Source organism: Apium graveolens, chromosome 7, assembly GCF_009905375.1.
Source record: "Apium graveolens cultivar Ventura chromosome 7, ASM990537v1, whole genome shotgun sequence".
In the NCBI taxonomy this organism is placed as follows: Eukaryota; Viridiplantae; Streptophyta; class Magnoliopsida; order Apiales; family Apiaceae; genus Apium; species Apium graveolens.
The window spans coordinates 176,126,328-176,147,523 of record NC_133653.1 but is presented as its reverse complement, the minus strand read 5'-3'; the positions used below and the strand labels follow the sequence as shown (position 1 = coordinate 176,147,523).

Genomic DNA, 21,196 nt, shown 5'->3' with positions numbered 1-21,196 from the left:
ATCAAAAATTTATAATCATTATATATTTATATAAATATTTTAAAAATATAATATAACTTGATAAATAAAAATTTAAAATATTAATGGAAACCCGTGCATCGCAGGGGATTTATGCTAGTAAAAATAATAGTAGACAATACAAAAAATGCTACATACAAGAAATAAATGATTGTTCAAATTATTACAGGTATATTAAAACAAGTATAAAGATATTTTATACCGCGAGTGTGAAGTTAAAGATAAACACAATTCTCGGATAAACAAGTGAAACGTTAAAGATACTGTCCCGATTCAAGAAATATAAATTCTTAATTTCACAACCTATCGTAATTTAATTTTGCTCTGCATAAATAAATGATAAGCATAAATACTATAACCAAACAAATTGGTTTAACATAATAGTTGGTTAAAATACCTTGTCATGGTGCAACTCATAGTCTGCTTCATATTACCCAAATTTAATGAAAATGAGCTGGTTCTTAACAATTAGACCGTGTTGGGTTGGGTTAGGGTTTTAAAGAGTTAAAATCTGAACCAACCCAATATAATCGGCCCAACGGAAATTTAACCCAACTAAACACAGATTTGGATGGTTCACTTTGATCGGCCCAATTAAGGGTTGGGTTGGATTGATTTGAACTGGTTCGCTAACCCACGAGCAGCCCTAATCATCCCACACCATAAACAGAAGGTTGCAAATGACATATCACACAACATAAACAGAAAGGTGCATGCATGCACAGTAGTACTATGATAGCTTCCCTTTGCGCCACACAAGGGTCGTGCATTACATGCTAAGTACTATGGTCTTTTCCCATAGCGCCTGTTTCGTTCTTGATATGATTTCAAGGCCCTTATGAAATCTTCTTCTTCAAAATCAGGGGAAAGAGTTTTTGTGAAGTATAGTTCAGCATAAGCTGATTGATACAAAAAGAAATTGCTTAACCTGAACTCCCCAGCAGGTCTTATCAGCAAATCCAAAGGATACTGAGCAATACTTGTCTCTAGTTCTTGTTCAAATATTTTTTCATCAATTTCTTCCTCTCCAATCAAACCATCTTTTACTCTTTTACACACGTTTTTGCAGGCTCGTACGATTTCATTTCGTCCGCCATATCCAATAGCAAGAATCAGATGGAGTCTTGAATTGACTTTTGTTATCTCCTCAGCTTCCGTGATCGCTTCAAGAAGTGATTCAGGCAGCTTTGTCCTATCACCAATTATTGATATCCGTATGCCCTCCCTGTATACATTGTGTCACGGACTCACGGTTATAGTATAAAAAAGATGAAATAGTTATTTTAAGAGATGGTATAAACATTTTTATAAAGTTTGGAATAATGACAAACTTGATGGATTTTTCGAGGTTTGATCTCATTCCCTCCTCAAACAAAATCATCAAATAGTCAACCTCATCCTGCAACAAGAAAAAAATCCAGTAAAAACAGTGTAAAAGTTACCAGTTACTTCAAATCCTCAAGTTGTTAAGAGGGGTTAACAGGATCCCGAGTAGTACGTCTTAACTAACAAACAGTTAACAGGGGGTGAACCTAGATAGGAGTCCTGGTTAAGCGAAAAAATTTAGTGGAAATCTAGATTTTTAGTTAAAAACTAGTAGAAAATTTGAAATCCTAGTTCCCTCACCCGCATATATGTACTCGAATAAAATGAAAATGCATGCACTAACTTTTGATCGATGCCAAGTTTCAGTAGAGGAAAGGTAAGAAGTCAGAACTTTGATTCCAAATTTGCAACAAAGACGACAAATAACTTCATTAACTGGTGCAAGTGTCTCATGTCCGAACTGTACTGGTTGACCTCTCTGCTTAGCCCATCGGCTATGGCCATCAGGAAGTATGGCCACGTGTTTAGGCATTGCTTCTTCTCTCAGACCAGCTGCTAACATGAGTTCCTCATCCACTTCTTGCTGCTGCATTATATCATGATCAATTGTGTCTGCAGGTTCTGTTGCTGCTTCCATTTGTATGTTGTTCCCCCGTATCTGTGTAATCACAGGAGATGATGAGACTGGAACAAATGCCGAGTTTCTTTGGCCTAAACAATTAGGAAAAGTACTTGATCTGTTTTTCAAACCAGCAAATATGAAATTTGTACTTCCCATAAGTGCCATGTTTCTTAATATTTTCTTTTGTTGAACTATCAAGTAGTAGTTCTATGCCTTATATATAGCATTTCGTGTGGAATGCAATTAGAATGCGTGGTGTTCTAAGGATCGAGACAATTATGTGCTCTCTTAGTAGTCTCTTTGGGAAACTGCATCGTAATTATTAAGGAAACAGAGGGAGTAGTTTTGTTTTGACTTAATTGCGATATTGTATACCCGAACAATAATTTTATTGCGCGGACTTGGCTAAATTATTAATATACGGCTAAATTATTATTTTTATATATCCAAGGGGCTCTGTATAATCTCTTTCATGCTGTGCTTAACGACAGTAACTTATCTAGTTGTGTTACTATAATTGACTGGATCACCCACTCAATAAGGGGTTGCTCCAGAAAGCTTACCTAGTGGTCTCTGCTGTTTTTAGTGTAATTTTCAAAGTATTATTAAACTAGTACAATTCTAATTATAAAAACTAATTTATTCATCAAAATTTTAATTTTTTTTAATGTGGAAAGATCTCTGTAAACCAATAATTATAATGGATTAAACAAAATATCTGTACATAAAATTTTAGAAGTTTTTACAGCTTGAGAGCTTCTGCGATGATCTGACATGTTTGATGCTTTAGAGTATGAAGAAGTGCAAGCAATTTCCTTGGAATATACACTTTAGTCCATCCGGACATCCTCAGCAAGGGCATCCTTCAAAGCCCTCTAGATAACTGAATGTAGTAAGACTTTAGGCCTCCCGGCAACATTTGCAGCAGAAGAACTCACCTAATCAAGAAAGGGGTTTCTCCGTTAAGCTTGTCTTAGATTAGGATTATTAGTTGCAATAGTTTTGATGAGAAAGAATTAAGAACTCCGTCAACCAGAGATTTATCATGCTTCGACTTGGAACATTTCCGCCCTAAAAGAAATACTTAAAAAAATGACAGAGAGAACACATTAAGTAAACAGAACTACTATAATAAGATCACTGGCCGTGCAACTATGCAAGCCTTATTCTAAATTCCTAATTAAAGGTGAGGCTTTATTTTACGAACAGGGCCTAATTTAACTGCTGCCTATAAAACACAAACTCACGGTTGCATCTTTTCACTTGGAATACCTTTGTTTGTATGGAATATTTTCTGAATGTTGGAGATATCTGAAGATGCAGTGATCTGATATGTTTGACTCTATTTTATGAAAGATATAGTCATAAGCTTGTGCAGTGATCTGACATGTTTGATGCTATAGAGCATAAAGTACTGAAAGCAATTTCCACCACTTCACCTCTCCAACATACACTTTACACCCTCTGAACATCCTCAGCAAGAGCATCCCTGACAGCACCCTAGATTCATTTTAGGCCAAGCTTATGGAAAGAAAGCATGAAATTTTTTAAATGGCTAGACAAAACAGAGCCCAACTTAGTAATCTGTGTCAATCATGGAGTGGAAGAAACTGGCTGCAGAGCTACCAGCATTGGAGGTTCACCTTTTACCAACATTGACAGAGTTATCAACGAAGTCTTCCTAGAACAGAAAGTTGAAGTGCATATTTCCGCGCTTCAATAACAGTTGCAGAGCATCACAAGGCCATACCAAACGAATGGGGAGTTTGCTGAACTGCTAATAATCTGGTATGAATTGCATTTAGCATGGTTGAAGCTTGAGGATGGACTAGGACACTTTCATAGATCCAGACCATATTTCATTATTCAGTCAAGTTAAACAATAAATCCAGACCATATTTCATTGTAGAGTGAAAAGAGGCCTGCAGTGAACAGTGGGGAACATTTGAAATTCATCATCGACCATGACCAATTTGTGGCAGTAAAGGTAGTCATTCTATACATTTACATTATGAACCAAAGGAAAAAAAGGAGTTAGCAGGTGACAACAAAATTAGAGAATATATCCTCACAAAATATAAGATCCTCTATGAGTAATAAAAAGATACTGTGAGTGCTATCTATTTACATTACTAGCTTAATTAGTAATCTGCACTTTCTTATGAACTACATCGCCAAAACATCTGCAATAACCTGATTTCTGTTACGACAGGTCATCATAGACCCCTCTCATTTTTGCAATTTTCGCTGATGCATGGCCAAAGTCCATTTAATCAACTTTTTCCAGCTAGTAGTATCCATCCGTCTCCTTAATTCTTTCAAGCAAGATCCACAAATCAAATATCTCATTGTAGGCTTGTGGCAAGTAGCAATCACTGTCTCTGAGATTTCCATATCAGATCCCCAGAAGTTTGAAGCCTCCTGCAGTTAATGTTCTTAGGACCTGAAACTCAAGTAACCACACTTGTAAAGAATCTTAAAATTTCAGACCAGAATACCGGGAACGCAATTTCACGTAAATTACACCATACTCCAACCAGCTTTCTTCTTCGAACCTTTTTCCTTTATGATCATTCTCATCCTCTCTGCGTCTTCGCCCATCCCTAAAGAGTTATAGAGGTCTGAAATAATGATATAGTATCCATCGTTGTCTGGATCAAGATTTATAGCATGTTTAGCAATTCTTATACCCATCTCTGCATTGTTGTGAATTTTACATGCACTTAGTAAAGCACCCCATAAACCCCCATCAGCAGCAATAGGCATAGAAAGAGCCAGATCTTCCGCTTCATGCAAATCGCCTGACCTAGCAAGAAGATCTACCATGCACGTATAGTGCTTTAATGTCGGTCTGAGAAAGTAATCTCTCATTCTACCAAAGACAATCTTCCCTTCTTCAACAAGCCCAGCATGATTACATGCTATAAGACCAGAAAGAAATGTAAGCTCATTCGGTCTTACATCTGACAGCTCCATCTGTGAGAAAAGCTCTAGTGCGGACTTTGCATCTCCATGCATTCCATATCCTAAGATCATGGCATTCCACAAAACAACATCCTTTTCTTTAATTAAATTAAAAATATCTCTTGATATTTCAAGTTTTCCACATTTCGCATACATATCTACCAATGCGGTAGCTAACGGTAGGTTTAATTCCACTTTCTCTTTCTTAATATAAGTATAGATACTTTCTCCTTTCTCTAAGGATGCAATATGAGAACAAGCAGAGAGCACGATTACCAAAGTAGCTGAATTAGGTTTTATGCCTTCTGAAACCATACGATCATAAAGGGATAAACTCTCAGCATAATGCCCTGAATGTGCATATGAAGAAATTAAAGTGTTCCATGTGACAGTATCCCTATGGCTTCTATTGAAAACATTCCACGCTTTGTTTAATTTACCAACTTTACCATACATATCTATGAGGGAATTAGCAATTGAGATATTCTCATGCATTACGTTCTTGATCACGTAGCAATGAAGATATTGCCCTTGATAAATTGCTCGCAACTCTGCGCACGAAGAAATAACAGATACTAAAGTGTTTAAGCTAGAGTGAATGCCTACAAGTTGCATTTCTCTAAACAGTTCTAAGCACTTGGCCAAACGTCCTACCTTAAAATAACCCTGAACTATCAAATTCCACACCTCATCATCTCTTTCACAAATTCTATCAACAAACTTCTCCGCAAGAGCTACAAGTCCAAACTTACAATACATTGATACCAATGCATTATGGACCATCTCATCATTTTTAAAGTCTGCCTTTATTATGAAAGCATGGAATGCCTTTCCTGCTAAGACACTCGTAGAATTACCGAAACATGAAAGCATGCAGCTAATAATCATCCCATCAGGATCTATACTGGCATTCTGCATTTCAAAAAACAAACCTAAACAGTCCCTAAAACATCCCACTCTAGCATAAACTCCAATAATCGAAGTCCATGACATGAGATCCTTACAACGAACTTCACCGAACGAAAGATAAGCTTCTTCACATGTCCCAAACTTACAATACATCGAAAAAATTGAAGATAAAATACTTTCAAAGCACCCAATCCCAGATTTTACAGCCAACCCATGTAAGCATTTACCTTCTAACATTGCCCCAGTATTGCCACAAGCCAAAAACCCACCTTCCAACGTCCGAAAATTGGGTCTCTCCTCGTAACCACCAACCCTATGCATTTCACACAAAACTTCCAACCCTTTTTCACATTCACCATTCTGCACATACCCAATTACAAGTGCAGTCCAAGACACCAAATCCTTAACACACATTTCATCAAACACTAAACCAGCATCACCCATACACCCACATTTCGAGTACATATACACATAAGAAGACCCAATAGCAGCATTGCTCTTAAAAAGATTGATTTTTGAGACCAACCCATGAATCTTTTTTCCAAAAAACAAAACCCCACGTTCAGCACAAGCAGAAACAACCATGGGAATAGTAAATTCATTAGGCAAAATATTAGACACACACATTTGTGTGTAATATTCCAATGCTTGTGCATAAAACCCATTTGAATAATGAGCTTTAATAATAGAATTCCAAAGAAAAGGGTCCTTAAATTTAACTAAATTGAAGACTTTAGTACAAGAATTGGGTTGATCAAAAGTAGCATATAAAGAAATGAGCTTTGCAGCTATAAAGATGTTATCTTTATGACCAAATGTAATAATGTAAGCATGGGATTGTAATAAAGTTTGTTTATTTGTGATTTCGTTGGAGAGAAAGTGGTTGATTTGAGTATGGAGGTAGTTATTAGAACATGAGGTTGAATATGTATACAAGCGTTTGTTTAGAGAGTTCTTGATTCTAAGCATAGCTGATCATCTGTCACAGCATGTTTTTTGCAATATATATATATATTTTCTCCGTCTCTTTAGTATTTCCTTTTACAAAAGTCAAATTTAGTAATTTTTGACTAACCATTAAATATTACTAGTATATTATTTCAAAAAAAATTATATTTTAAAGTAGATTAAATCTACTTTTCGGTAATGTAATTTTTTTATTTTCTTTAATTATAAATTATTAATAAATTTCAGTCAAACTTAAGTTAATTTAACTAGCACAAATTCAAAAAAGACACAAGTATACTATATGTATGCTGGAAAATGGAATCTAAATTTCATATTTATTTCACAAATTTAGCAACTCTAGTTTTTAGACACGTGAGTTGATAATAAAAAAGTTTAGCAAATATTTAAGAGAAAGAATTGAATATAAATCAAAATGTTTTTATCGGTTAAAACACATCTTAGTTAGTTGTTTAAAATATTTTTATTAACAGAATTTATGTGAATTTTAAAGGTTTTGTTATTATAAGTTAATTAAAGGGTTATTTTATATTTATGTCCCATTTTAAAAGTTGGTTTGTAAATCTATCCCATTTATAATTATATTTATAAACATTACCTATATTCAATTTTTTTGGCAATTTCAAACTAATTATGATTAATTTAACTATTTCAAATATCTAAATTACATATATAACCTTATACTCTCTTGAGATTATAAGTGAACCTGAATGTTTGATTTTTCGGACTGCCCTTGTAAACTTTTTTAAAGAAAGTTTAATTAAAAAAGAAAAGAAGTATTTATTTTTAAGAGTAAAATAGTATTAATTCTAAAATATCTATTAATTTTTTAATAAAAATAAAATACATTTTAATTTTTAATACTAATATGGCATTATTACTAAAATATGTAATGACTTTTAATAGAAATAAAGTATATATTAATTTAATTGAGAAACTGAATTTATACATATAATTAAATGGTAAATACAGGACTACAATCCAACTTCAGTGTTTTTGTAGTTCAAAAAATAAATTCACTACTTCTCTAAAAAGAAGAGAGGCATATAAAGAATATAGATATCACATTTATCATAAGAATATGATATTTGGTATAATGTTATCTACTTGGTTAAAGTTTTATCTACTTCAACTCATAATAAATATAATAATTATTTTCTAATTAGGTGATTTAGGTGTTTATTTCAAACAGACTCAATATTAAATTTTTTTTATGTTAATGACATCTTCTAAATTACTCTTTGATAGATAAGTTAATAGATATATAAAAAAACATACATAACAAGAATCATCTTAAATTTATTATTAATTTCTCAGGGTTATTCTTGTAATATTTGATAAATATATATTATTCTTATAACTAAAAAATTTATACTATGGTTATATATAAGTTAGATTTTAACCGTACGATATACTGATAAATTTTAATTAAAATAGAATATAATTATAAAGTGACCCATTAAAGTGATATATATTATACAAATTTTCTTAATTAAATTATAATTAATTATAAAAGATTCTGAGATCATTTTTGAAACCAATTAGAGACGGGGGCAAGTGAGAGGACGTGCAAATAGAGATGCACAAAAAACTCATCGGACGGGTTTTATCCGGGCTTTAAAAAGTCCGTTTTTTTTAAAAACGGATCGGGCCGGGCTTTTTTAAAAATCGGGCCGGGCCGGGCTTCCTAAGAAATATAAGGCCCGTTTTAGGCCCGCGAGCCGGGCCGGATCGGGCCGAACCGGGTTTTATCCGGGTTTTTTATTTATATATTAAAAAAATATTTTAATATTTTAAAACTTGAATTATGAGTAGTTTAAATACCAGAGAAAATAATATCTTGATATATTAGATAGAGTAGTTTAGATACCGAAATAAATAATTATTTTTAATATAATATATAAATAATCATATATATTTTAGTTGTTTCTAATATTATGATATATTATTTTAAAAATCATAAAAAGTATTGTATATTTTCAAATTCTATATAAAAAATCGGTTTTTTAACCGGACTTTTAAAAAAGCCCGGGCTTTTATCCTGGATTTTTCCGATCCGGACTTTTATCCGGACTTTTTTAAATCCGGACTTTTATCCGGGCTTTTCGGGCTTCGGGCCGGACCGAATTTTCAAGAAAAAAGGAGGCCCATTTAAGGCCCGCGGGCTGGGCCAAACCGGACCGGGCTTTTACCGGATCGGGCTTTTCGGGTTTTTTTACGGATCGGATCGGATTTCGGACTTCGGATTTTTTGAACATCTCTACGTGCAAATGCAATGATCTCTAAACAGTGTACAATTCTAGTATAGTACAGAAAGTGTAATTTGATAATTGAATATTGGGATAAATTTTTTGTGTTAAACTGCATAATTTCCCGCTAAAGATAATAATGTGCTGCATTTTTCACATCACATAGAGTTCAAAAAGTGGCTTTGAAAAAGTAAAAATTGAATAAAATCTATTCTATTTATTGTCATAAATACGAATGCTTGATTAAACGTTATATATAGAACTTGGTGACCTGATATACTTTTTGCATAAAAAATCAAATTTTAGGTTGTAAACAGGAACAGCTCCCCCTATTTTTACAATACTCAAATTCAATTGTCGTCTGTTTAGTAGCTTTCTCATGGGATAAAATTTGAAAATGATGCATATTATCCTCAATAGAACACGTTTCATTTACTAATTTCTTTATTTTTTAAACATGTAATTTAACAATTACAAACAATTAATAGACAAACAAGAAATAAAATAAAACCAACTGGTTCCATGGTGCCCTCTATCAATAAGAATCTTCCATATCTGTAGTAATTAGAGGTGCCCAAATGTGCGGGTTTGAACCGCACATTCGGAACCGCTTCGTACGGAAACCCGTAATTATTCGGCCCGAAACGGGCCGGTTCAAACCCGCACAATTTGTTAAATTAACCGAGCCGATTACAAATTCAATATTAAAAAACCGAGCCCGGACCGCACGTTCACCGTGTAAATTGTGAAATTTATGCAAAGTAAAAACATGAAAAAAGTAGTAGTAAAAGAAACAGCTTTAAACAAACAAGTTGGCTGATTTAAGCAGCCGTTTGGGATGACCACAAGTTTTGGTGCTACCCAAAAAGACATTTCTTGACTGAAATAAATGCTCCCCTTTTTAATTACTTAATCCTTTTTATCATGCCACCATTTGACTACTGAGTGGAGAGAGAGAGACTCTACTACTACTTGAGAGAGAGAGAGAGAGGAGAGAGGAGAGAGGAGAGAGATTGATATATAGTACTTATTAGTTGGACTGGACTTGTGGTAGTTAGATACAAACTATACAAGATACATATGAAAGCTTCTTTCTTGATTTGAAACACACTTTTGCTCTCATCAAGTACTTTCAACTGCAGTTTCCAAATCTCAGGTATAAAAATGTCAACTTTCTTGCATATTTCTTGGTGGGCTGTTGATATTTTGTTTTGTATGTATATATATCTGGTTATTATTTGTTTTGTTTTTTTCTGGGTAATTAGGTTATGCGCTTATAACTGTTTTTGTTTTTTTCTGGGTAATTGAATTCTGTGCTTCTTTCTTGTGGATATTGTAATGATTTTAAGTTAGTGTGTTCTTGAAACCTAGGTTTTTTCTTAGGTTTTGCTATGATGTATCTGTAAAAAATGAATTTTTAATCTGGGGAATTGGAGAACAAGTAGATGAGCTTTTTTGAAGTGAGAGTGGGTAAGGATATGTCATTTGTAACATGTTTACTTAATGTAGATTTAGTTGTAGAAGATTGGAAATTTGTCGGTTTTGTGTTGCTTGATTTATATGTAGAAGATTGGGACTTTTTTGCTTGATTTATATGTACAAGATTGGAAATTTACGGGTATTTTGTTGCTTGATGAGTGAGGTAGAAGTACGAGTGTCAGCGTGACACTTGGAAACAAGTAATATAGGCAGTTTATCTAGTTGACACTTAGGTGGAGAGTGCCAAAGCTACTGTGTGTCGGATATAACTTAATTTATGATGACCTAATTCACTGAGATCGAGGAGTTTGGATCAGATTTTTATAAATTAGGAATATTATACAAATCTTGCAAAAGTGTTGGGACTATTGATTGAATGGATTAACAACCTTTCACTTTACCCAACATATGAAGGGTGTATATATAAAGTCCATGATAGCATGTTGTCGAGAAAGAGGTCTGCTGATCCAATTTTTGAATGCTTGGATAGTGATATCCCATTTTAGTTTGGAGTATATTCAGGTCATTCCTCTCCAGAAAAAAAAGAAAAAAAAATCCTCACCTTACATGATGATTATTGCAAGCAACAGCCTATTGGAGGGTTGGGGTTTGAGTTGCTCAGGAAGAAAATGGCTACTAAACAATACAAGAAAGAGAGATTCTACAAGGTTCTTTATCTAGATCAACAAGTAGCATGTAGCCACCCTTCTAAGGGTTAATTTTAGGAAATTAGGCTGCCTTAAGTCGAGTTATGCTCGGGCGTGGGTGGGTTGAAGGATTCACTAAACAAGACAAGCAAGAGAGCTTCGACAAAGACCCAAAGTAAAAATAGCTCAAACTAGCAAGTTCAGGTCATTTATGGCCACACTAGCATATTTGGAAATTGCTGCTCATAATGGAATTCTAATAACACATGAAAGACATGCAGTACCCAAGAGGAAACAATAGGCAACCTCTGTTCCTAGATTGATGAAGGGGTAACATATTTCCTTTATGGGTTAACAACATTCTGAAAAGGGCCAGCCGCAAAAATTATCGTATATCTGGCAGAAAAGTGATATATTTGTAAAAAGGTCATAGACTACTAAACTGTAAATTTCCTTTCAACTACTTACCAGAGAATGAAATCAACTTTTACAACATTTATGCTGTGAAACAAATAAGTAGATTAATTTCCATCAATCAATCAACTCGGTTCTGAGCAATCCTTGTTAAATCAGTAAAGGTGAAAACAAATGTGTGCTTGTTGTTCATGGATATTAATTACATAGATTTGCTTTGGTCAAGTACTGTATTGGTGCTGTTATTGTGTTAGCTTTTAGATTGTAGGCTAAGAAGCAGGGATCAGTATTGTTGGAGGCTCTAGTAATAATTCAATTATGAATAAACTAGGTAGGAAACTTTAAAGAAGCTATACCTTTTCCGATCATGTTCAGTTAGGCAATGATGATGCGATCAATCAATTGCGTCTTTGTGAAAGAATCATTACATGTTCAGTATTTGTTGAAAAAATGAAAATTGAAGGGCAAAATCATGAAAAACCAACAATTAGAAAGATTAACCTGAGCAAATGAAGTGTAAATCCGATTTAAGACTCATTATTATATTTTCTCTCTTATTCTCCGGCTTCTTTTTTACTCTGGTAATTTTCATTTTTTCTTCTTATTTTACTCGTTGGCTCTTCTGCTTCTTCTGTTACTTCTACTTTGTTAATTAATTTTTATGGACAAAAAATATCATTATTTCTTCTTTTCCTTCTATTAATCTCTGTTAAACTTTTACATTATTTGTTTTCTGCAGATTTTAAAAAAAAAATGAAAGCTCATCATTTCTACATTAGTTGTTGATAATATGCCCCTCCCTCCTTTATTTATGTATTTTCTGGTAGTAGTAATTAATTTCTTTAGTGTACATCTAATTGAAGTACCCCCAAGGAAAACATTAGGGCCAAAATTAGTACTCTGCATCTCTGCCATTATTTTTTATTGAAGCATCCCCTAAATTTTATATTTTGGCGCAGATATGATAATCATTCAGAAGAGATGACACATGGGATTGCAACTTGAATCAGATAAATAGGATTGACATCAAAGAACATGGAACTTCTCCTTGTAATTATAGTATTGGCGTGCTTGAATTCTTTTGTAGTGCCGGATGCTCAAGGTACAGTTCTTACATTTCACTTTTGATGTATTTGGTTTGGGCTGCATATGTATATGCTTGGTTTATCCAAGCATATACCTCTAGTGGTTGGATAGGGTTCATCCAGTTGGCTGTGTCAGTAACAGTCTTTCTATCCTTCTCTCTATATATTATGCTTTCAATGTTAGTATGCTTGGAGTTTATAAGCCTTGATGAAAATATTAATTTATTCAAGAAAGCAAATTAAAATGTGTCCCCTTTTCCTCATTTAAGTTTATATAGCAGATAAATCTAAATAAGCTAGATATGTATATCTATTCTTCTTTCTACGTGTTCTGTTTATCACTCTGTCTAGGCTGGGCTGTAGGCTGCCTCACCGTTGCAGCTTGTTCCTTTTGCATGGTTCAGTTATTGTATACTTTAGTAATTACTTTAACAGCTAGCTATGTTATTAGTCTCTATATTTTTAATACCAGTCCAAGTGACTTTCCTCTGTTATACTATAAAAGAATAAAACCAAGTTAATGTAACATGTCTATAATTTACTATTACTACTGCTCAGACACTAGCAGCAACATATTACAAATACAACAGTCATGATATAGCTGCATCATCAATTTGCTAGTAGATGTGAGATTAATGATTCCATGACACATAAAAGTACAGAACTATATTATAGAAGAAACACTTATATAAAAATTATAGCCAGAAAACCTCTCTCATGATCGTCAACATGCTTATATACTGCATAAGTTTTAACAGAACCTAGTTGCAAAGTTTTTACTAAAGGTTCAAGTATGTGTAATTCATATTAATCTGCATATCTTATATCTATATCTATCTGTGTTTTATGTTTGTATGCAATTATATGCATATCCATACTATTGCTTAATAACTGTTTAATGCTTTCATCTAAATGTTTGTGGATATTAAATTACAGACTCGTTGGCGGTGCTATTATAACTTACGTTCTGGTGAGTTACTTTGTTCTGTTTCAGGGGACGCACTTTTTTCATTGAGGAGTTCACTGAATGCTTCAGCTGATCAGCTAGGAGATTGGAATCAGAATTTAGTGAACCCATGTACTTGGTCAAAAATTATTTGTAATTCTAACTCTGAAGTTACTTCAGTGTATGTAGCTTTACCATGTAGCCTCTTATTAATGTTTAAGTGCTAATATATCATTTTTATTTGATGTTTAGTGTCTCTTCTGTTACTACATTTTGCTTGTAGTGTGATTTGTGTTGTATGATATTTCTTCTTATGTTTTTGTTTTGCTAATTTTTTCAATCAATTTCAGAACATTATCATCCATGGGGTTTTCTGGAGCACTGTCTCCTAAAGTAGGAAGTCTTCACGCTCTCACCACACTGTATGTGCAAGATACTTTAAAAAATAATACTTTAGAATATTAAACTCAGGTCATCTTTAAGCTTTATGAAATATTTGTATAAGAAAAGATGATGATTTTCACTAAACTCGCCGATCTTTCACATTATAAAATTACCAAAACCTGTCAACAATATATGTTTTCTGTGTCTTTACATACCGTAAGGCGTAAGATTGGTAGCTACACCTACATTGTGAAATCCGCTGATGTTCACATTCAAATACTTGGTTACCTGTTATTTTTAAATCATCATCAAGATTTTACTTCTTTATCATCAGTTCTTTGAAAGGTAATCGTATAACGGGTGGGATACCAAAAGAGTTTGAGAATTTGACAAATCTGTCGATGTTGGATTTGGAAGATAATCGTTTGACTGGAGAAATACCATCTTTTCTTGGTAATTTGGAGAAGCTTCAGTTCCTGTAAGTGATACTATCTGCAATTTTTATTTTTTTTTGTAATTTGATTACACTACCTTGCGGTGTTTAAAGTAGTCTTTAACTCACTATTGGAACAGGTTGTTGGGTCAAAACAATTTCACTGGGTCAATTCCTGGGTCATTGGCTGGTCTTTCAAATTTAATAAACATGTAAGTTCTATTTTATGTTATTTTGACTAAGATGCTTTGTGCTTCAATAAAAAAATCATATAAACATGTGAGTTCTATTTTACGTTCTTTCGACTAAGATGCTTCGGTTCTTCAATAAAATAATCGGAATAAAGGGATATGCCCAACGGTTAGTCCTCTTTCCTCCCTCTTTCAACAAAGGGCGACAGGTTCAAGATTGGGGCCCTTTCTGCGAGTATTTATCTACCAACAGAAAAAAGGGGTCTGGGAAGACAGAGACTACAATATGGTCTGTCTATTAAGAATGTAGTAATTGTGTTACAGTGGTCTAATTAAAGATAGAGAAACAATAATATGCATTTGGGAGCTTTGAATAAAACTTATCAGGTTCTGATGAGAATATTTGATCTTCCCTTGCAGTCAGCTTGATTCAAATCATCTTGTAGGCCAGATACCTGATCAGTTGTTTCAAATTGCAAAGTACAAGTACGTAAACATCTCTTTTTAACTTATATCTTGAACTTCTGTTTTATAGTCAAATTTTGCGTCTCTCCCTCTCTCTCTTCCATTGACAATGAAATTAAATTTGCTTTAGTTGCTTGTAACAGTTTTACAGGAAACAATTTAAACTGTGGTTTTAATCACTCTCAGCCTTGTGCATCTGGCCTTGGAGGTAATAAGTCTGGTCATGTTATATAATGTTATGCATGGGCATGTAATACAATTCTTTTTTGGACAAGCTTAACCAGCATGCAACCATCTCCCTAGGTGGTAAAAAGAAATCAAAGACTGGAGTTATAGTTGGCACTGCCGGTGGCCTTCTGGGTCTTCTTGCTGTTGGGTGCTTTTTGTGGTACATGTACAAAGGGAAACACAGAGGCTACAGACAAGAAGTTTATGTCGATGTTTCAGGTATGCATGTTTGTTTTGTAACTAAGAGATGTATTGTTGTTTGTAGGGGCTAGTTATGTATTCTATATATTGAGAAATTTTAGTTATTCTGATAATGTATTATGATAGCGGGGTCCAGCTACAGACAAAAGTAGTTGGTTGTGTGCTTTTGTTTTTAAAACTGATATACTGTACACTATTTAAATAGGATACAAGATTATGATTTTTGCTATTTCAGATCCAAAAAAATAGCAGTTACTCGTTATTGGTTTGTGTGATCTTAACATCTTATTTCTGCATGAGTGAAAGCCTTGAAAGTATGAATTAAATGCAAACACACAAAAAAAAAAAAGAAACTAGGAAACATAGTTAGAGAGTTCCATTCTTCTCTACATAATCCTTTCTTAATCATTTTCTTATAATTTGTTCCTTAACCCAATCTATTATCTCCTATTCCATTTGAAAATGCTATCAAATTCCAAACACATCATTACATTTGAACCAAGTTTTAAACTATGGCAGATTTGATGATAGTAATTATATAAAATCAAGGTAATTTTTTTATGTGCATGACGCCTTTTAGGATCCAGAAATCTGCATGAAACTGGATTATTTCATTTGATTTTCTGCTTTAATTTTAAGTACGGTTTAATTCAAAGTTAACTTACAAAACCTACCTACCGGTGAATTATATTTTTATTATTGGTAAATCTCCTTGTTATGTGTAAAGCTTCTTTTCCTTTTGGATAGTCACCTGGACATTTTTTTTGTTGATGTATTATACATTAAATAGCACGTTCGGAATTCAGTTAAAAGTCTTATCGATATTCTTAATGACTAATGAATCTTGCAGGTTTGTAATATATAATTTTTTTTCTTGATTTCTAGTTTAGAATTCACATTTGCTGATCAGTTTCTCCGTCTTATGCCCAGGGGAAGTTGATCGAAGAATTGCATTTGGTCAATTAAAAAGATTTTCATGGAGAGAGTTACAAATTGCTACCGACAACTTTAGTGAGAAAAATGTCCTGGGACAAGGAGGTTTTGGGAAAGTTTACAAAGGAGTGCTTGTAGATAATACAAAAATTGCTGTTAAGCGATTAACTGATTATGAGAGTCCTGGAGGAGAAACAGCATTTCAGCGTGAGGTTGAGATGATAAGCGTGGCAGTTCACAGGAATCTCTTAAGGCTAATTGGGTTTTGCACGACACCCACAGAACGGCTTTTGGTGTACCCATATATGCAGAACTTAAGTGTTGCCTATCGTCTACGAGGTTATACTCAATCGCTAATAATCAATCTGATAATTACCCTTCTATAGATTTTCATGTATTCATGAGTGGCATTCCTTGTAAGTCGTTTCTTTAAATATAATTGATGCGAATGTCTATAGATGATCTGTATATGAAGTTTGATAGGTTTGTCTACCGATTGCAGGCAATAAATCTACGAAGTAAAGCTATTCGTGTAGGGTGATTCTATGTACAGGATCATTGTTGTAATATAGTTGTTATGTCAGTTTTCAAGTTCTCGGTTGGATCTATATAATGATCTGACCTACGTACGTTTTTCGAAGCATGAGGGAGAGTATACATGAAATTTTTTGGAGGCTCCATACTTGCAGCTTACCTATATTTCCATTGCTTCTAATCTTGAGTCGAAAATACAATGACAGGGTGATTGCTAGGGTTTTATGTTTATATTGTCTCATAAGTGTGAGATCCGATTACAGTGAAGTTCTTTTCTCCTCTCTGGTTTTTTCTGATTTAAATTTTTAGGTTAAATTTGTTTATTCTTGTTTACTTGTCCAAGTTAATTCTGTTCGTTGTAACATATTAAAAATATATGTTTTGTTATCCGGACTTGGCCGGAAGTGTTCAAGCGTCAGATCGGGAACACTTTGAAAATCTCACGTGTCTTTGGCCAGAAGTTCCAAGTGTCAATACCCATGTTCTATTGTTGAGTGTCCGAAATGGGTTTTCAAGGCACAGTGAAGAGTCTGAGTAACAATGTATATGTGTAGAGTGTGCCCTCTGATTCAGAATTCTACTATTCCATGATACCATTGGTCGTTTCAAATCTTCATTTCTATGCAGTTTAGCTTACCAATTACTGAAGAATTGCACCATATAAGAATCTCCTTGAATTTAATTCTGACCTCCCTTGTCTCTGGTTATAGTGTTACCAGTGTTATCCAGCATGAGGACTTTACTATGCCTAATAGCTTAAATTTATTTCTGAAATTGTTGATTGTTGAGCAAGCATACTTTAATTACCATGCTGACTGTGTATATGGTGTATGTGCAGAGTTTGTTTATAAAGATGTTCTTCTAAAAGGAATTATATGTTGTGGTCACGGGACATGTAGTAGGAATTATATGTTGTGGAATTACCATGCTGACTGTGTATATGGTGTATGTGCAGAGTTTGTTTATAAAGATGTTCTTCTAAAAGGAATTATATGTTGTGGTCACGGGACATGTAGTAGGAATTATATGTTGTGGTCAGGGGACATGTAGTAGGAATTATATGTTGTGGTCAGGGGACATGTAGTAGTACACCATGAATAATCATCTTTTTTAAGTTAATACACTTTTGGTTCTTCTTCAAACATATGATAATAGTATGATTGGTTGATATGTGAATGCAGAGCGTAAACCTGAGGAGGCTGTTTTGAATTGGCCAACAAGGAAAAAAATCGCGTTAGGCACTGCACGTGGATTAGAATACCTTCATGAACACTGTAATCCTAAAATTATTCATCGTGATGTAAAAGCTGCAAATGTATTGCTTGATGAGGACTTTGAAGCTGTTGTCGGTGACTTTGGCTTGGCAAAGTTGGTTGATGTGAGAAAAACTAATGTGACTACCCAAGTTCGTGGAACGATGGGTCACATAGCTCCTGAATATTTGTCCACTGGTAAGTCTTCGGAAAGGACAGATGTTTTTGGTTATGGGATTATGCTTCTGGAGATTGTAACAGGTCAACGTGCAATAGACTTTTCGCGCCTGGAAGAGGAAGATGACGTCTTGTTGCTTGACCATGTAAGATGAGCTTTACATCTGACTTTCTGATTTATAAATATGCTTGGTAGAAATGTATATTTGAACCCTATATAAATAAACCATTACAAATTTTAGGATAATATGCTTTATTAAAATAACTAAGCAGCAGGGAAATAGGGGTTACTGTTTCTATTTTTTTTATTTATTATAATTCTAAAATGATGTTTAACATATTACAAAGTTCAACATACAATAATCAAATGTTTCAACCTCGTTTTGAGATGGAGGTGGAACGATGAACTTATATTGCATTGTAATGTTCCAAATAAAAATAAATATATCACATATTACTAATATATTTATTGCTCTGATTTAAAAAAAAATCTTATAACTTGCTGTAGATGCAGTGGGTATTAAATATTCTTGATATTCATTAAACTGAAGCATGAGCTTCAGTCAAGAATTTGTAGCATCACAGTGGACTTTTAATATATACTTGTTTTTTTCTTGTTTCATACAACTGTGAAATGTAAGTAAATTCTTTTTCCTGAACAATTTCTTTTCTGGTACTGAGATTAATATATAAGCATATTAATATAGTGTTAACCTGACAATTAAAACCTGATCAGTTTAAGTTCTGCCAACACAAATTTCAAAGCAAACATAAATAAAATATTACTTCGGTTTGATTGTTAGGTTATACAATGTACACCATTACCATGTCTTCACGGAACTCATTATTAGGTTGCCGCAATCCAGTCTTCTGGCTGCTGCTGATTTTGTGATTGTTGCATTCTGTAGATATATACACATGTAATTTTTACATTTAATGTTACTTTAGTTTGACCTTTTTTCTTCCTAATATTATAACTTTCTTCCCTGTCGTGTCTGTTGTATAGCTATATCCGGCTATATAGTACCTGCATGTTAATTCCCAACTCTTTTGCACTCATATATCCTCTTTGTACATATAAGAGCATCTCCGGTGGGAAAAATCCTTAGCTAAAAATCCACGAGACATTTCATAAATGAAATTATAGGGATAATGGAAAAACAATTTGCACTCCAAGGGGACATTCCCCTTGTTTAAAATTTTAGCCAACCCCGTGATGTTGGCTATATTTGCTGAACCTCTAGAGATCTCTAGCAAAATTTCACATCATTTATTACCATATTGAAATAATAGATTTTATTTATAACAACTTGAAATAATTATAACATGCCCAATCATTATAGCAAACTTCGTTGAAAGACAATCCTTACACGTTCAACAAATTTTAGATTATCATAATTTTAGATTATTTTAGCCAACACCATTTGGTATATCCACAATTTTCATTCTTTAAAATTGTTATAAATGGTTGTCTATTTAATGAAGGTCAAGAAGCTGGAGAGGGAGAAACGGCTAGATGCTATCGTTGACAGGAACTTGCAAAGGGATTATGTTATCCAAGAAGTGGAGATGATGATTCAGGTAGCATTACTTTGCACTCAAGGCTCACCAGAGGATAGGCCGGCAATGTCAGAGGTTGTCCGGATGCTTGAAGGAGAGGGACTTGCCGAGAGATGGGAGGAATGGCAGAATGTAGAAGTTACAAGAAGGCAAGAGTATGAGAGACTACAAAGAAGATTTGACTGGGGGGAAGATTCAATTCATAATCAAAATGCTATTGAATTGTCTGGTGGAAGATAAAAAAGGAAGCTTTAAGATTATGGTACATACATTTTCGTATAAGTTTAGTTTGATAAATATTTCCAGCGAGTAATGTATTCATATGTAACTGTGTCACGTGAGGTAGCATTTCATATTAATTTCTTTAAACTAGTTTTATAATGATTCTGTTCCGTGCAAGTGTCTTCACATGAGAAACTCAGAAAGGACAGACCTTAACATTTCGTATCAAACATTTATCAATTTGATTGTGTATGATTGATGATAAACTGTCTAGCATACATGCCAGTTTTTTTTTTAACTTATCAATTACTCATAAACCTCAAAAGAGGCCAGTATTGTATTACTGTGAGTTGAAAACGTGATTTTATATGTGTGTGGATAGAAATGAAATGGACTTTTTAATTGTGTGCATGGCAATTGCAATGCTATCACCTAAAATTTTCCGTCCATGGCAAGAATGTGCACTAAACTCGCAACAATGTCGAACAAAAGTTGAGCTAATTATGCAGTGCTCGTTATACAACTCTTATTTTTGTTTTGCTTAGTAAATTCAATTTACAAATGGGAGTGTTCTTACCAGTTTGTAGGTTGTGTGCGCCTTGGCTAAACCATTAGCATCAAGCATCATAAACACCATATCATTCTAACTGTACAAAAACATTTTTATCTTTATCTGAAAACATAAATTTGAAAGAAGCACAACGTACTAGATTGATCAAATAAACTTAAGAGATTTAATGTAAAAATTACTAAAAAAAAACTCAGTAAACATTTCATTTTAAGTAAACATTGGACCCCAACCTCACCCCTTCAAGGCTTCAAACCCCTGCAAAACTCATAAAAAAAAGAGGAGGGGAAAAAAGTCCAACATATAAAAAATTAGCAAGATGTATCACTTACGCTAAAAAAAGTTATTATTAAAAGAAATAGGTAGTAATTAATAGGATAGTCATAATAATGACTCCGGAACCGTTTGAAATTGCAATCTCA

General features: G+C 33.7%; 3 protein-coding genes across 4 annotated transcripts; 1 reads left to right on the top strand and 2 right to left on the bottom strand.

Annotated features, from left to right (window-relative positions):
- Window positions 1-290: 290 nt before the first annotated feature.
- Window positions 291-2,168, bottom strand: LOC141672362 (uncharacterized). Its single transcript, XM_074478939.1, has 3 exons — window positions 1,688-2,168; window positions 1,350-1,417; window positions 291-1,243 (listed from the first exon to the last, which is right to left on the bottom strand). The coding sequence occupies exons 1-3, from the start codon at window positions 2,129-2,131 to the stop codon at window positions 802-804; spliced, it is 954 nt and encodes a 317-aa protein (XP_074335040.1). The 5' UTR covers window positions 2,132-2,168; the 3' UTR covers window positions 291-801.
- Window positions 2,169-2,752: 584 nt separating this feature from the next.
- LOC141671815 (pentatricopeptide repeat-containing protein At4g39952, mitochondrial) lies at window positions 2,753-6,601 on the bottom strand. Its single transcript, XM_074478182.1, has 2 exons — window positions 3,239-6,601; window positions 2,753-2,904 (listed from the first exon to the last, which is right to left on the bottom strand). Exon 1 carries the CDS (start codon window positions 6,464-6,466, stop codon window positions 4,487-4,489), a length of 1,980 nt encoding a protein of 659 aa, XP_074334283.1. The 5' UTR covers window positions 6,467-6,601; the 3' UTR covers window positions 2,753-2,904; window positions 3,239-4,486.
- Window positions 6,602-9,940: 3,339 nt separating this feature from the next.
- On the top strand, window positions 9,941-20,472 carry LOC141671816 (putative LRR receptor-like serine/threonine-protein kinase At5g10290). Of its 2 annotated transcripts, XM_074478183.1 has the most exons (12): window positions 9,942-10,210; window positions 12,554-12,696; window positions 13,674-13,806; window positions 13,976-14,047; window positions 14,344-14,487; window positions 14,583-14,654; window positions 15,054-15,119; window positions 15,242-15,306; window positions 15,402-15,545; window positions 16,458-16,799; window positions 18,176-18,570; window positions 19,910-20,472. In XM_074478183.1, exons 2-12 carry the CDS (start codon window positions 12,630-12,632, stop codon window positions 20,222-20,224), a joined length of 1,815 nt encoding a protein of 604 aa, XP_074334284.1. In that variant the 5' UTR covers window positions 9,942-10,210; window positions 12,554-12,629; the 3' UTR covers window positions 20,225-20,472. The 2 variants fall into 2 exon arrangements, with proteins under 2 accessions (XP_074334287.1, XP_074334284.1); XM_074478186.1 differs by lacking the exon at window positions 13,976-14,047 and having other exon boundaries at window positions 9,941-10,210.
- Window positions 20,473-21,196: the final 724 nt, after the last annotated feature.